Source organism: Lagopus leucura, unplaced genomic scaffold (genome assembly GCF_019238085.1).
Source record: "Lagopus leucura isolate 7727_CA_CO unplaced genomic scaffold, USGS_WTPT01 Super-Scaffold_100004, whole genome shotgun sequence".
Lineage (NCBI taxonomy): Eukaryota > Metazoa > Chordata > Aves > Galliformes > Phasianidae > Lagopus > Lagopus leucura.
The window spans coordinates 41,156,869-41,173,248 of record NW_024962264.1 but is presented as its reverse complement, the minus strand read 5'-3'; the positions used below and the strand labels follow the sequence as shown (position 1 = coordinate 41,173,248).

The following is a 16,380-nucleotide window of genomic DNA, read 5'->3' as shown; positions in this document are numbered from 1 at the left end:
TTTTTTTTTTTTTTTTTTTTTTTTTTTTTTTTTGTGCATATTGTTAATAAATTGCCAAGAACCAAGAAATATGAGCATGTAATATAATTATGAATGAGATGATTTAAAGAACATTCTCATCCATGAAAGCACATACAAAGAAAAATACTACTAAAAAGTAGTCCATAGTACAACCAGATTTCTCTGGAGAAGTGAATATTCTCTAGTCTTTCTGAAAATGTGACACAGACAGATTTAAGAATGTTTTACCAACTGTTTGATATTTGCACTGTTCTGTTGTTGTTGCTGTTAAATAAAAGTTAAAAAAATAAACTAATCAAGGATGTGAACATCAATTTTATTAAGGGTTTCTATTCTCACCTAGGCATAATACTGAAATAATAAGATAGATTTGAATATAATAGGATTATAGTACATGTATCTGGGTTTTGGAAGTTCTACGTGAGATCAGTAATTATTTATTTTATATGTGGTTAAGGAGACATTTTCAAAAATTCATGACTTAATATTTGAGAAATTGCATAATATCTTTATTCTTCGGACCTGTAAACCTGTGTGGTTTCCTCATAGTTACTGTGATTATGTTAATTCAAGCAAGTTAAAAACTTCCAGTGTCCTGGAAGTTTTTCTTCAACACAATTGCAAGAAAAGATACAGAAATATAATGTAACAGAATTGCTTCTGTTTGGCTTGAATGTACCAGAAGTTGAACAATGTATCCCTCAGCAGTACTTCTGCAATGGTAATCAAAGTTAGGATACTTGTCAAGTGTGAAGCTCTTTTTGGAGATTGTGACATCACTGCATATTAGCACAAATACTGTTTTTTTCCTTGCCTCTTCATGGCTGGCCCATGCCATACAAATACAGGACTGTAATTATGGAAGATTCACTCAGGCTATTAAATCCACTGTATTAATTGTATTCATTCTTAAGCACAATTAAGACCAGACAGGTCATACTGTTTACACATTAGTTAACTTCACAGAAGATGTCAGGCTTGAAAAACTAGTCAACTTCAATGATGGCACTAATATTAAATGATGAACAAAGCATTTGGCATTTAGAACAAGAAATTACTTGAATTTGAATGATTGATTGTAAGTAGGTTTAGCGCTAAATTTCAGCTAGAGTACTTAAGACTTTCAAATATTTAACATATAATATCTTTTACAGTAATTCTAGAACAACCTCAATGAAATATTTAAATGTGTTCACAATTCCAAGATTATCAATTTGGTGTATTTATATTACAGATTTCAAACACTCATAGCAACTATATAACAAATACAACCAAATTCATTTTAGCTTTGCAGATGTCATTAACAGATGCACCTAAACATAAAAATATAAGCACAAGAAACTGCCCATGACTAAGTGATATTCTTTGACGTCTCTACTAGACTAGCAAATAAGAAACATTTTCCTTCAGAGGCTGCTTTTCCTCATATACCCCCTACCAACAGTTCTTCACTAAGAGAAAGAAAGGAAGCAACAAAATTCATCACAGAAATGCCTCATCCTTCTGTTTTTGGAGCAGACCTCACCTTCTAGAGCTAAAGTGTTCTCTTCTTCTTGTCCCTTAAACTGAGCGAATGAGAAGAAATTAAAGAACCAGAAAGGAAGCAAAGGAATGGAGAAAGCCAGCACCTTAATGAAGGCATTTTTAACACATTAAACTACCATGCTGAACTTCAGCTCCTGGATGAACTTCTGCTAAGATGGAGAAAGACCTGCTCCACTTCCTTTCTGCACCAGTGTTTTAGAAAGACACTCCACAAAAGCGGAGTAAAAGTGATCAGTTCCATAGTGAAAAGACATACTCTAATTTCTAGCATTTCTTGACAGTGAACTGGATATTGAAGAGATGTTCAAGAATTTAAATTAGTATTACAATCTTGACTGTTACTGTAAGTGGCAGAACTCTTATTTCTACATCCTTTAAGGATAATAGAATTTTTTCATTCTCATGTTATTAATAGCCTGTGCATTTTAGCATACTTTTGTTCACACAGATATAGATTGAATGGAGAAGAGAGCTTGACTGTCAGGAAAAATGTTAATTCTTTTAAATGTTATGTGAAGACAGCAAAGAAAATATAGTAATATATTTTTTTTAAAAGTGCTTTTTAGTGTCTTTTATTTGACTACATACCTAACAGTAATTGATTACAATAGCATGTGTAGTAGTGAGAATACAAATTTTGTCCATGAAATGATACATAATAAATACATAATGGAAAAGATTAATATGGGGGAAAAATGATGAGAAAAGGGGAAATACAAATGCTAGGAAGGAAGTTTCATAGGACAAAAAGATATTATGAAGTTACACAGTTAGGCAAGAGCAAAATCCAATCCTGTGTTTGTCATTTAGTGCTTGACCTACTTGAGATTGTAACTAACAATTAGCTACACTACCTTCCAGAGAAGTGGTAGGGGGCAGCTGTGGGAGATGTGAGGTTCTCTGATTTGGATTTGGAAAAAATACACAAAGATATTTATTATATTTATGTGAAGTTGCTTGCTTTTTTTCCTTTTTTTTTTTTTTTTTTTTTTTTTTTTTTTTTTTTTTGTTCTCCTTTTTTTCTAATTCAGAGAAAATCAAAGAGCTAGGTATGGAACACAGAGCTATGATGTCAATTGCATGAAAATTTATGGCTCTTACATACCTTCAGCCCTAGAACAGATTGAAGAAAGCAAGCAAACCACTTTGTGCAAATTGGCACAAAGAAATGGACTCTGATGTATCCTGTGGAACACAGTCAAATTCTCTTTAACGTACAGGGTACTTCTCTTTAATATACATCCAGTTCCTCTCCTCACAATAGCTGCTTGATTAATAAGAATTGAACTTGGTAATAACTGACTTATGCCACTGAACAACTTGCATCCTCCCAAAAGCTTTCTTATTTCTTTTCCAAATGGATCTTGGAACAAAAATGTATTGAGTCTCAGGATAGGATTTATAAAAAGTGAATAGTAAGTGAGAAATAATACAATATAATTTTCCTGTTAAAAACTCTAATTTAAATTTAATGGATTCCAAAAGTATGTATTCCTCTGTGACAAAATCTTTTATCCCTCCACTAGAGCTGGATCGATGGGCTGAGGCCAATTGTATGAGCTGCAATAAGACCAGGTCCTGCACTTTGTTCGCAACAAGCATGTGAAATGCAACAGGCTTTAGGCTGAAAAACTGTATAGAGGAGAAAGATCTGGGGGTATTAGTCAAAAGCCAGCTGAACATGAGACAGCAGTGTGCTCTGGTGGCCGTGCAGGCCAACATCACCCTGTTTTGTATCATAAATAATGTAGTCAGCAGGATCAGGGACATGATGGTTCTTCAGTACTTGAACTGACGAGGCTGTAGCTGGAGTCCTGAATTCGTTTGGGCCCTGCAATACAAGAAAGACATTGAGGCCCTAAAATGTGTCCAGAGAAGGTCATCAAAGCTTGTGAAGGGCCTGGTGGAGCACAAGTTCTATAAGGACCAGCTCAGGAAGCTAGGATTATTTAGTCTGGAGAAGAGGAGGTTAGGGAGACCTTACTGCTATCTCCCTGAAAGAAGGCTTTAGTGAGGTGGTGGTCAGCCTCTTTTCCCTGGTAATTAGTGATAGGACAAGAGGTAATAGCCTTAAGTTATAGCAGGGTAAGATTCAGGTTGGGTATTAGGAAAAATCTCAGAAAGCATCATAATGCATTGGAACAGCTTTTCCAAGGAAGTGTTGGAGTCACCATTCCTGGAGATTTTCAAGAAAAGGGTAGTAGTAACATATGGTAGTATGATTTAGTGGACAAAGCAGCGATAGGCTGACGGTTGAACCAGATGATTGTAGAGGTATTTTCCAACATTAATGATTCTGGGAATCCATTATTCTAGAACTCTTATTTTCTTCCACTGTTTTTTCACTCATCTCAGCAGCTAGTCACATAAAGGACCTTTGCTGTGTTGTCACATTTCCATCTTTTTTATGCACTGTTCTTCCCACCTTGAAGACTTCAGCAGTGTGGAGCAGATTCTTATTCTTAGCAATGCTAGCTTATCAATGAAATAATCTCCAAGTTGACATGATACTCAGAAAATTCATCATCAGAGAAAAGGCTTGGAGAGCAAGCTGAGTTAGGCACTTGGTTAGAATGGCTTATTTACTGACTTTTATACAGATAAATTTCATCCTATTCTAGAAGAAAAGGGTTGCATGTGTTTGTTCATTCACTGGAAATGGAAGTTTGTCACAGGATTTTAATTCAATGAAGACTTAAAATAGACATTTTTAGGGACTGTCTTGAAGATGAAAACTTAGCTAATTGTCTTTTCTTCTCTGACTAAAGCTATTTTCTCCTTTCTTTTTCTCTTTGCGTGCAATATTTTGTTAATAAGGTGTTTCAGTTTCAGCTGGGACTGAGGTTTTTTTCTTTTTTGCTTCATAGTGTCTGATATGTTGCCATATTTTGGCTTTTGTAGAATAACAATGTTGATAACACATCAATGACTTGGTTATTGCTGAGCAGTGTTGTACAGAATCAAGTATATTTAAACTTCTTGTACTCTCCTGCTAATGCAGGGAGATGTGGGAGCACAAAGATTTGGAATGGGACAGAGGTAGAACAGCTGACCTAAACTGGTCAAACCTATTATAGTGCATAATTGATATATCAATAATATCATATGTATCATGTGATAATATATATATAATAAATATATGTCATACAACAGTGTATCTCATTGTAATTTTTGTTATAGAATTATTATTACTATTATTTTTTTCATTTTCATTTTCTATATTATTAAATAATTTTTATCTCAACTTACAAGTTCTACTTTTTTGCTGTTTTCTTTCTGGATTCTCTCCACAATGGGAGAAGGAATTGAGTATGACTGTGTGGTGACTTGTCTGCTGGGTTAAACCACAGAATAAGGACATATCTGGATGAGATTAAAAACCTGGAAGTAAGGACAGATCACTTTATCTCTCAGAAACAGCTGAGCAGAGTCAAGAAAAGCAAGCACCATCCAAGAAGCACCAGGCACAGGACACTGCTAAGAAGAACTGAAAGCATATCAGGCCTAAGAAATGAGGAAGAAAGGTCCACAGTAAACCATAAGTGTGCTTGAGCTGAAGTAAATTAATTCTGGAAGATGAGATACACATTGAAAGAGAAGGAAAAAAAAAAAGCAGAGAGGAGCTGGTTTCTTTTTTCTTCTTCCCTCTCTTAGGTGGTTTTCTTTATTGAGCTTACTGTAAGGAGAAAATGAATACACTTTTAATCTCTGACCATCTCAACATGCTGCCACACCAGGTTTACAGAAAGGTTGATCTAAATACTAAAATATGATTAAAAATATCTTAAAGAACTCATGTTGTATTTCAGATATTGGAAATTCTATTAAAAATCCCCTTGGACTTTTCTAAAATATGAATTCAAGTCTATTATGAAATGAATATAATGACAGCAAATGCTTCTACATCAGAGGATGAAGTTGAGATGCACAAGTTCAATAAAAGGGTTTGTAGGAGGATTTTTTTACGTTACCAAAATAGTTCCTTCTGCATTGTGAACTGATCAGTTTTACTTCACACAAATGAAGGCTGTTAATCTGGGTGTATATATGTTCTGAAAAAGTGAAGAATCTTTTGGGGAAGCCATTCTGCTGTTATTTTTATAAATAAATTAATCTGCTTATGCTCCTAGATGGAAAAGGCTAACACAACTCACTGAGGAGTTCAAGCTGACTTTCACTTCGAAAACTGCTGGAGGAATCTTTAATCTTTTCACTTACAAAGCTAATTGCAAATGTTTCTGAAATTAAAGGAAGAAAATCTAGGAGGCTTTAGATGATATGTGGAAGATAGACTTTTTGTTTCTTTTTAATGCTCAGTCTCTTGTTTGTTAAGTGACTGCTGATATATTAACAGTTGCTTGTAGAATATTTTACAGGGATAATGCTTGAAAGATGAAGTATTTATTCCTTATTAGGAAAGAAAGAAAGGAAAGGGAAAGGGACTATTAAGAGTTGCCTTAACCACTTGACCACTATTATTATTATACTTCTCGCAACCTTCATGTCAAGTTTTGTGATATGATAGAAATGTGATGATGTGTCTTTCCATTTTCCAGCACCAATCCTGACTGATCTATGAGATTCTGTACAAATACAAAACTTCCTTATATTTCATGTATATCCATCTCTGCCATTTCCAGCTTTTTCCCTGTCCTTTATTTAAGTCTCTGAAATGCATTATGAGTTTTATTTATCTAAGCTTTGATAGCACCATTTTCTGTCCTTTATTTCCAGTCTCCATAGCAAATGCAATTGAAAAGGGAAGATGTGACCTTATCTTTACAGTACTATGATACTGTTCAGCTGTGTGATCCTTTGACATCAGCAGCATTGTTATTCTAATAGTCTATATACAGCCTGCTGAACTGAGATGACAGTCTTAGTGTTCTGTAAGATCTGGGCTGTGCTACATACATACTGTTGGGTACATACTGTTGAAAAACAGGCAGTTCCATAGGATTTTTTCCTATCATATTTTATATATATATATATATATCATAGGATTCTTTTCCCCCTAAGTGAGAGAGAGAAAAGATCAAATTGGCAGCAGTAATATAATTCCCTTCTGCAAAAGTGGATAAGTTACTCAGGAAAATCTAGTTGGTTTCTGAAATGCATGGCAGAAGAAGTTGATGTCCATGGGAATAGATGCCATGACCGTGAAATCAAACCAAGCCCAGTGATCTGCAGGAAGCCAGGCCAGATATTCACACCAAAAAACAGAGTTGCAGACTATGTTTGCCTGCACTGGCTTCTAATTTCCACCTGCAAGACAGAAGGGTTTGTTGATTCTCTTTTGTGTCCATACAAGTCTTTTTGATATTTTATGCTGTTAATCCTCTTTCTTAGGTTGAATAGACAGAATAAAATCAAAGTTAAGAATTATTTAGAGAGAACTAGATTTAATTGGATTACTTGCCATGACTTCTGCATTTTGGTGAAGAATACCCACAGAATTGACAAAATATACAGTTATTCACTGAGTGGTGTATAACTATAGCAATACTCATTTCGACTATCAGGAAATATCCATACAGTGCTTCAAACTTATATCAAACAGCAATTAAACTGTTTCTATTATCATCATATAATGGAGATTTGTCAGTGAATTTTTTAAAAAACTGAGTTGTTCACTTCAATTTAGCAAGTCACTTTCATCTGTTATTCCTAAATTAGAAACCTAAAAGGAAGTATGACAATTCCAATGTAATTAAATCTTCATACTAAAGTGAACATAAATTAGGTAGATGTTATTCTAATGAAACTGTAGAGGTTTCAGTATAAGAATAGAGAATCACATATAATTTGCTGCTGCTTCTAAAGCAAAGTATCTTGGAAATGAATGTATTGTGTAGATCCTTGAGGCAAAATATTTCATGACACCATATAGTCAACAGAATGATAAGTGTATCTTTAGATTCAGTATTGACTCAGACTGCTAGTATTTAAAATCCTTTTTCAACCTTCATTTCTCATAAACCCTTAAAAATACTCAGACCCTGACCACCTCAAGATCTTTGAAATCAGACCCCCAAAAGAACTGCAGCCAAGTCTATTCCTGCATTAGATGCCTAGATGTGCATTGGCAGTCTAGGCCTTTATTTATTACTGCTTTTCTCAGCTGCTTTATATTTCATGGCACATAAATTTGTCCACTGGCTAACACAACGCTTATCAGTATATCCAGAAACACCTGTCTTGCCAGTGCTGAGTTGTTCAGTGTTCCATGCACTTACTACATCTGCTCCATAGTACAAATTAACTATTTCTGCCATGTGAGAGGTCTAATACGAGAGACATTTTCAAAGCAGCCCTGACATATTACACAGAACTGCCAGAGGCAATTTACATTCCCAAGTCTGTAGCACTCATCCATCATATGGGCTCAATACTTTTCTCTGCCTGACAGTAAAACCTTCCTATCATGAGCAAAGAACCAAGAATAGCACTGACAAATACTTCTAGACTGGAAGAAGGAAAGCAATAGCAGCCTCACTCATCTGTGTGCCACTGGACAACAGAAGACTTTATGTCCTCTGAATACCTGCCAAACTACTAAAATCATGTGTACATATTTTTGCTACAGCCAACTTGGATCTGACACTGGAATCCTCATTTCTTTGCACTGATTATTATATAATCTCTCACTGCCATTTTCTGCCAGTTACTCCGTGTATCTAATTTTCTTGACCAGAAGATGGCATAAGTATTTCAAATTAAATTGCTGCTGTAGCTTCAGTGGAAGATTGTATGATAATTAGCATAATTTAAATACAGTACAACATCTTGTTTTCAGATCTTTCATTCACGCTGTGCTGATTATGTCAAATTTTCTTCAGTTTGCAGCACAGTGGAATGAAATATTACAGTATAGGTTACTCTGATGACATAAATTAAAAACAAAATAATAATCTGTTTTTCCTTATCTTTCAAATATACTGTTATACAGCTCTCTAGCTTTTCAGATCTGTAGCGTTCAGCATCCTGAATTTCCATCAAATAAAGTTAAAAGTTGAGGCTACTTAGATCCTTGCAGTATCCCAATTTCTCTGTGACGCTGTTTTAGCAAGATTATTTTAGCAAGAATATAAATGATTCTGATCTGTTAATATTTAATAGTTTCTCCTCAGTGCTCACGTGCTCCCTGCTCAACATCATTAAGATCTGTAGGCAATTGCCATGTCTGTAATTACATAGCTGACTTCATTAATATCCCTACTAGATGAAAGTGGATGTGAAAATCCCTTCTATTATGAGAGGTGCACTTTCAAATAAGGCTCTAAGAAAATTTCTAAATCATATAAAGTATTTTTAGTTTAAAAGGAAGGAGAAAGAGGTGTTCTCACAAACATTAAGAGCTATAATATACATTGTGGCCTTTAAGCTATTTATATTTGCTTGCATTACCACCTGCAAGATGAGGGTTAATTTGCTAATCAGAAGCAAAAACCCACAGGCCCATCACGCTATTTAAATTTAATGTGCATGTGGACTTCTTGATTCAGGTCAAGTTTATAAATAGTATCTTCAGTTTAAATATAGGCTTTTCAGATCTAAGGGAGTTGATATTATGATCTGTGAAGTGAATGAAGCTCCCAGGAGTAACTGGAGCTTATGTAATATTTATTCCTACATTTCTGCTCAGCTGTTTTGTGCCAGTTTGATGCTGAAGAGCAAGGATTGTTAGTTTCTTAAACATTTAAAAACTTCCTTCAGTGAAGGTAGGACTGTCTGCAATTTCTTGTCTAGATAACCTCATTTGGCTTTGGAATTTTGCTTGAGACACTGACTACTTGCCCCCTGTTAAAGTAATTTTTGTTTAATAATTTTTATTACTCATTACCTTTGTGAAATCCCAAACTGTGCTGCCAGGTACAGTAAATCTCTGATATTAAAGTGATTCTAGAAAGATTCTGGACAGTTATGTCTTTTCTTGATCCCATTTGACTAAAGTCATGACTGGTTAAGATCCCGGGCAGAAGAGTTGCTGAGGATGTATAATACAGCTCTGTCTCCAGATACATGAAAAAGAATATTTTATTAAATTTGCATTTGATACTCACAAAAACAGCTTTCACTTCTTAATTTTGTAGTTGGTTGTGATGTTTTAAAAAGTGAAACACTGGCACTAATGGAACAACATTTAGGGTAAAACTATACACAATATATGAAACAAATACTAGATTTGTCATCCGTCATTGAGACACCATTTTGTTCATGGAAATGGCTATCCATGGAAGAGAAACAGAGGAAAGACCAGCAGGTATTTTTACCAAAATGTATTTCTAGGGAAGGTAGTCCAGCTCATAGGAACAAAATATGGCAAACTAAATATTATTTTTAGACTTCTAATTCTGTTTTCTTCACAAACTAGCCTGTTGTCTCATTTCCTGTGATGTTTTATATACTTGAATCAGAGGCTTACTCACTATTACCATCCTGTTGTGGAGTTACAAGTTTTCTGAACTGCATGTTTTGCTAGCTCTCAATCACTGCCGTCGCTTTTGCTCAATATAATCATGTCACAATGCTGCACTGCTCAGTTACGACTGCGAGGTATCGCCTTTGAATTTCCTACTTCTCACTGTATGTTTAATACCAGCATGCACCTAATATTAGTCTTGTTTTAAGTTCAGCACATAAAGTTAGCTTCATATTCTGAGCCAGCATTGAATTAATGAGAAACATTTCAAAATGCAGCTAAATCTGTAGCAATCCTTGAAGAAAGTCAGTATTAGAGTGATTAGAACTAGGTTCTTTAAAACATAAATTAAAACTTAGGTAACACTAAATATATAAAAAAGATGAAAATGGAATTCTTGCAGCATGATATTTGGGTAAAGCACAACTTCTAGAAAGCAAAGCATCCTGTTAATTAAGCCTAGTTATGAAACAATCAGAAATGACAGCACATCTGGCAGAATCTGAGAGCTAATAAAAATGGACAATCAATAGGAATGGCGTGGAACTTGTAGGTTTGGTCTCATAACTGTTTCAACATTGCAAATGTTTTTACTATCAGAGACACAGAGACACGCTTAACAAGTAAACATCAAAGAGAGAGCTGAGCCAGTGGCCACTGAAAGAAAAGCTTTGCACTTGACTTGAATAAAGCTGCATAGACTTTAGTTTTGCCTAAAAGTAAAAGCATCTCTAGTTAGCATAAAGACTTTATGATCCTCTTAGCTAAATTTGGTACAACCTGAAGCATTAATTAAAATTAATTAAAAATGGGAAATGTAACACTTATACTGCAAAATGTAGAACTATGATTAAAACATGATGTCTGGAAAGGATTTGTAATAAGAAGCCAATACATTATTTAAATGATAAAGAATTTGAAATAAATAAACAGAAATAGTGATAGCATCCAATATTAAAAGGTACAGAAATATCTTTACAAAAAAGGAGAAACAGTAGCTTAGCCACTGTTGCCAGCAAAAGGACATCTTCGATAAAATTCATTTTGACTGACTTGGTTCCAGAAAGTTTTGGTTGGAATTTCTAATGGCTTTAGCACTTTGCTATTCATTTCTTAGGTAGGTCTTTCCTTTTTTCACTTTTTTTTTTTTTTTTTTTTTTTCCTGGTCCAAGCTAGAAGTTTAGAAGTTTTGAAATTATCAAAATATTTCACTACACCTGAGGAACTAGATCTGTGGACCCCCATCTCCTTCAGTTTAAGTCTACAAGAGACACAGAGCACCATTTAGACTAAGTAATTGTAATATTTTTCCATGAATATCCTGCACTTAAGTTTCTGGAAATTTCTGCAGACATACTAATTCCCATTAATTTCTGGATTCATTTAATACCTTAGGGAATATCAACACACACAGCAATTTATATGTTATGCAGATGCTACTTACCATTGGTATAACATCATATAGTTCTTATTTGATGCCAAGTTATTAATTTTGACATTGGGGCAATTAATATCCCATATATTTTTATAAGTTGCCAAGGTCACAGTTTTTATATTCAGCTTATATTGTGCTCTTGGAAAAGTTCATTTGCCTGGAAAAGTACTTGTTTGTTTTCAATTGCTTTACTGCAGGGTTTTTTTATTCAGCAGGTAGGTCTGATGTTGCTAAGTGGTTGCTGAGCAGAATAATTTCCTTTTTTTAGAAGCAATGGTGAAAGTATTTAACAGAAATTGCTTTAGATTTCATCTAAAAGAACAGGCCGATAAAGTCCACAAAGTGACCACTGTATTGTCTTCTCACATGCATCCATAACACAACAGCTGCTTAAACTCATTTAACTGCGAAGTCAAGAAATTACCCTCCACATTCACTCTACACTGAACATTTGTTCAGCCAACTTGTTGTAATGCTCTGTAACGAGTTCTTCACTTACATAAATCACATTCTTCCCCAACAGTCTAATCTTAATCTCTTAGGAGGAAGACTAGTTTTTGTTCACTGAAGAATTACTGAAGATTTTGATGCTGTAGCTGTTCTTTTTAAAGAGCTCAACATGGAACTTCAGACTTCATTTATAGCATTCTGTTCAAACCCAACTCTGAGGATAAAAGCTGATTTATACCCAGATCTTTTTTTTTTTTTTTTTTGATACTCACCACTACAATACCAATGCTCCACACACATAAGAATTTTTATTTTCACAATATGCCATTAAATATACGGGAATTCATTGAGTATCTTCCAGTAATAGTGGATGCCTAAATCAAGGCTCCTATTTTTTAAGCAAGAACTATTCTACATGTGCAACATCAGCACTATTTCAGATCCAACATCAGAATCTGAAACAATGAACTTCAAAACACATAATAAACAAGCTAAATCCAAAAAATTTTTACTTGAAGTTTCTATACTCACAAGGAAAATGCATCAGAACTCAAGTCTGAAGACAACCATTCCTGAACAGCAAGTTAAATGTACTCTTTACAAGCAAGCATCTGGTTTCCCAGCAGTCTTCTAGCCCAAGGCTATACCTGACATGCAAACCAGGAAAAGACAGATGAAGAGTTTGGTTTCCAAGTTCATGAATTTTTAAAAAGTTAGGTTCCCAACTTGGCCTGCTTGCCTCCCAGCGCCTTATGAAACAGCTTATCTTTCTAGCCTTTCAGGGTTTTTGGGTCTATGGCAGCCTACTGGAAAGAACAGCTGGGATTACCATGGTTCCCAAATTTGTTGAGGCCTGAAATTTATCTGATTCATAGACAGAATGCCTACTCTTCCTAGACTGTTTTTTCCAAAGCATTTCTAAAACAAATCAGGAAAAAAGAAAGAAAGGAAGGGAGGAAGGGAGGCAGGGAAGAAGGGAGGGAGGAATGGAGGAAGGGAGGAATGGAGGAAGGGAGTAAGAGAAAGTGAGAAAGAGAGAAAGGAGGAGAGAAAGGAGGAGAGAAAGGAGGAGAGAAAGGAGGAGAGAAAGGAGGAGAGAAAGGAGGAGAGAAAGGAGGAGAGAAAGGAGGAGAGAAAGGAGGAGAGAAAGGAGGAGAGAAAGGAGGAGAGAAGGAGAGAAGGAGCATTACACCTTTCTTTTACTTGAAAAAGGGCAAAAAGAAAATCCATACTTCTTTCAACATTTCTCTTGTTAATAGCTGGTTAATAGCTGAACCTTTTATATCAGGAGTTTCAATACTGGTAATAATGGCAGTATTCATGCAGATCACCAGCAGAAGTTGTAGTGAATAGCATTGAGAAAAGTCTGATATGAGCAGTCTTAATTGTGAAAAAAATCTATAAGCAAATGAAACAGGATTCTTCAAGTATTCTTTAAACAAGGTCCCAGCTCTTCTTCCCAACTAGAATTTATCTGTAGCCATTTCATCAAATATACAGCATTTGAGACAGGGGAGGATGTTTGGTAACCCACTACTAGCAACTTTTAATCCCATTTCAATTTCTCAATCCCTAAGTTAAACACAGAGCTTCTGCTTAAAAGAGCTCTGATGTTTCTTCTGAAATGATCTGGAATCATGCTAAAGCGTACAGGATAAACAAATTTCAGCCTGGCAATGAATTCACAGGCAAAAAAAAGAAATTATGGAGACCACAGAAAGAAAGACGTCTCTAAATCCAGATACAAAATGTATGAAAAGTATTGTAGCAATCTTCTGAGCCCATTTATCCCATTGCTATGAGTATAAATGCCAAACGTAGTATTTCATGTTAAAATCAAAAGTTTGAAAAAAGGGGAATAAGTAGAATCCTGAGCTAAATAATTGCTGTATTTTTGTCTTTATTTGTTTGCACAGTTAATATTTCTACACAACCACGTAAAGCATAGTGAGAGAATATGTGTTTAAACTTTTTTCAAGTAAAACACTTTTTGAAAATTAAATGTCCTATTAGTCCATAAGTACTTTTACCTTTTTTTCTTAAAATATTTTTATTTGTTTATGGTTTTTTTTCTCAAGGTAAATGCATAAAGCAATTTACCAAAGCTGATTTTGATTACTACTGAGCTAGCAATATATTTTCTTAGAGGTTACAATAGCTTATATTTAATCTTCTGTGAACAATCTTACCACGCACTTACACGCAAACACATTTGTATACCTATACATATGAACATGTATACATTTATACATTTCTGTTGATATGAACATGAATAACATAACACATATATGTGGTATGCAGTAGTTATTTCTTAAAAAGGAAGAGAAACTGTATCTTTTTTATTTTGTGACCTTCTCCTTAGAACCTAGAATTGCTAGAAGGCATTCAGATGAGTTATTACTAAAGTAATCATCTCTTAAAAGAAAAAAAAAAAAAAGAGAGAGAGAGAGAGAGAATATATCATCTGCACTAAAAGGGTTAATTCAAAATTAATGTAATTATGACAGATTCCTTTGTCTTTGAGAGTTCTACCAAGAGCTAACACACCCTATAATAACGTCTCTTTGTTTTAATTAGAAAACTGACCTGAGAGAATGCTTAATTTTTTTCAGTTAATTTCAACCTAGAAACTAGAACTTAATTAAATATAAAGTGTTCCACTAAGTCTGGTCATTAATGTATTAAGAGCAGAAGTAATGAAAGAGAGAATGAGAAACTAATACTTGTATTTTTGTATTTATTTTACAGGAAATATATTTGTGGTAAGCCTGGCAATTGCAGACTTGGTCGTAGCAATCTATCCATATCCTCTGGTCCTCACATCTGTATTTCACAATGGATGGAATCTGGGATACCTTCACTGCCAAATTAGTGGCTTCTTGATGGGCCTAAGTGTCATTGGATCAATTTTCAATATTACAGGCATTGCTATCAATCGATACTGCTACATCTGCCACAGTCTCAAATATGACAAGCTGTACAGCGACAAGAATTCTTTGTGCTATGTTGTTCTTATCTGGGTCCTAACAGTTGTTGCTATTGTGCCCAACCTGTTTGTAGGATCTCTACAGTATGACCCCAGGATTTACTCGTGCACATTTGCACAGTCTGTGAGTTCAGCATATACAATAGCAGTGGTGTTTTTCCACTTCATGCTTCCCATAGCCATCGTTACTTACTGTTACTTGAGAATATGGATCCTTGTTATTCAGGTAAGACGAAGGGTTAAACCAGACAACAACCCCAGACTGAAACCACATGACTTCAGAAACTTTGTAACCATGTTTGTGGTATTTGTACTGTTTGCAGTATGCTGGGCTCCTCTGAATTTCATTGGCCTTGCTGTGGCTGTTGACCCAGAAACTATAATCCCTAGAATTCCAGAGTGGTTGTTCGTGTCTAGCTATTACATGGCGTATTTCAACAGCTGCCTTAATGCCATCATATATGGACTCCTGAATCAGAACTTCAGAAGAGAATACAAGAAAATTGTTGTCAGTTTTTGTACAGCAAAAGCTTTTTTCCAGGACAGTTCTAATGATGCAGCAGATAGGATAAGAAGTAAACCTTCTCCGCTGATTACGAACAACAATCAAGTGAAGGTGGACTCTGTGTGAAAATGGGAACCTTATTACTTTCAATCCACAACATCTAAATAAAAAATCTGTTTCATTAGACCTACTGTTGAATATTATACTGAATTCTCTATTCTACATCGAAGAAACTTTGATCAGAATCTTTGCATGATATTTGGGAATCTGAGTTACAGAGCCTTTACGTACAGATATTGTTATACAGTGGTGTATCTTTCATATAACAACACAGTGATATCCTTGAGGGAATTACAATACAAATTATGCATGGATACTTTTTTTTTCCTCCTCTCAAACGGAGTTAACAAATCAGAGATAGAATGAAACAGAAATATCCATATTACCTGGCTTAATGAAAAAAGACACAAAACTACTCCCATTGCTCTCTACCCCATCTTTTGGCCAAGTTATGATCCCGATTCAAAAATCTCTGACATCTTATTTTAAAAGATGAAATCTGGTTGTATTTTGGGGAATAAGCTCTAAGAATTATTTACATTAAACCTTACCAGACTTCCTAGTAATGGCATTCCCAACTGACTTCTCAAATTCAAAATAGATTTTAGGGGAAGAAAAGCAACTGATTATTATCAAAGCTACAGAGAGGGGAGGATAAACTGAACAGAAAGAAAAGTGATTCAATTCATCTTCTCAAGCCATTTGGGGCAAGTGGAGAAAAATACAAAACGTCACTTTTTTTCTGAAGACATAGTAATTCACAAAATTGGAAAGTTTTCCAAAACATGTTCTGAAGAGACGCCTCCTAGTAATATAAGCAAGGAAGAACCAGTATTTTTCAATTCTGTGTGGTATGGAATTTCTGAGCCTTTGCAAGAAGACTTATGCTTTTAAAAGTGACAGTGGTAAGGATGCCATTTTGTCTGGTTACTTGAGTCATAATCTCATTACACCCT

General features: G+C 34.9%; 1 protein-coding gene across 1 annotated transcript in view; it reads left to right on the top strand.

The window, feature by feature from the left end:
• The window catches only part of MTNR1A (melatonin receptor 1A), a 40,923-nt gene extending 25,433 nt beyond the window's left edge, over positions 1-15,490 (top strand). Inside the window, exon 2 of the mRNA XM_042871366.1 lies at positions 14,622-15,490. Within this exon, the coding sequence (XP_042727300.1) occupies positions 14,622-15,490 (869 nt within the window). The remainder of the gene's footprint in view (positions 1-14,621) is intronic.
• Positions 15,491-16,380: the final 890 nt, after the last annotated feature.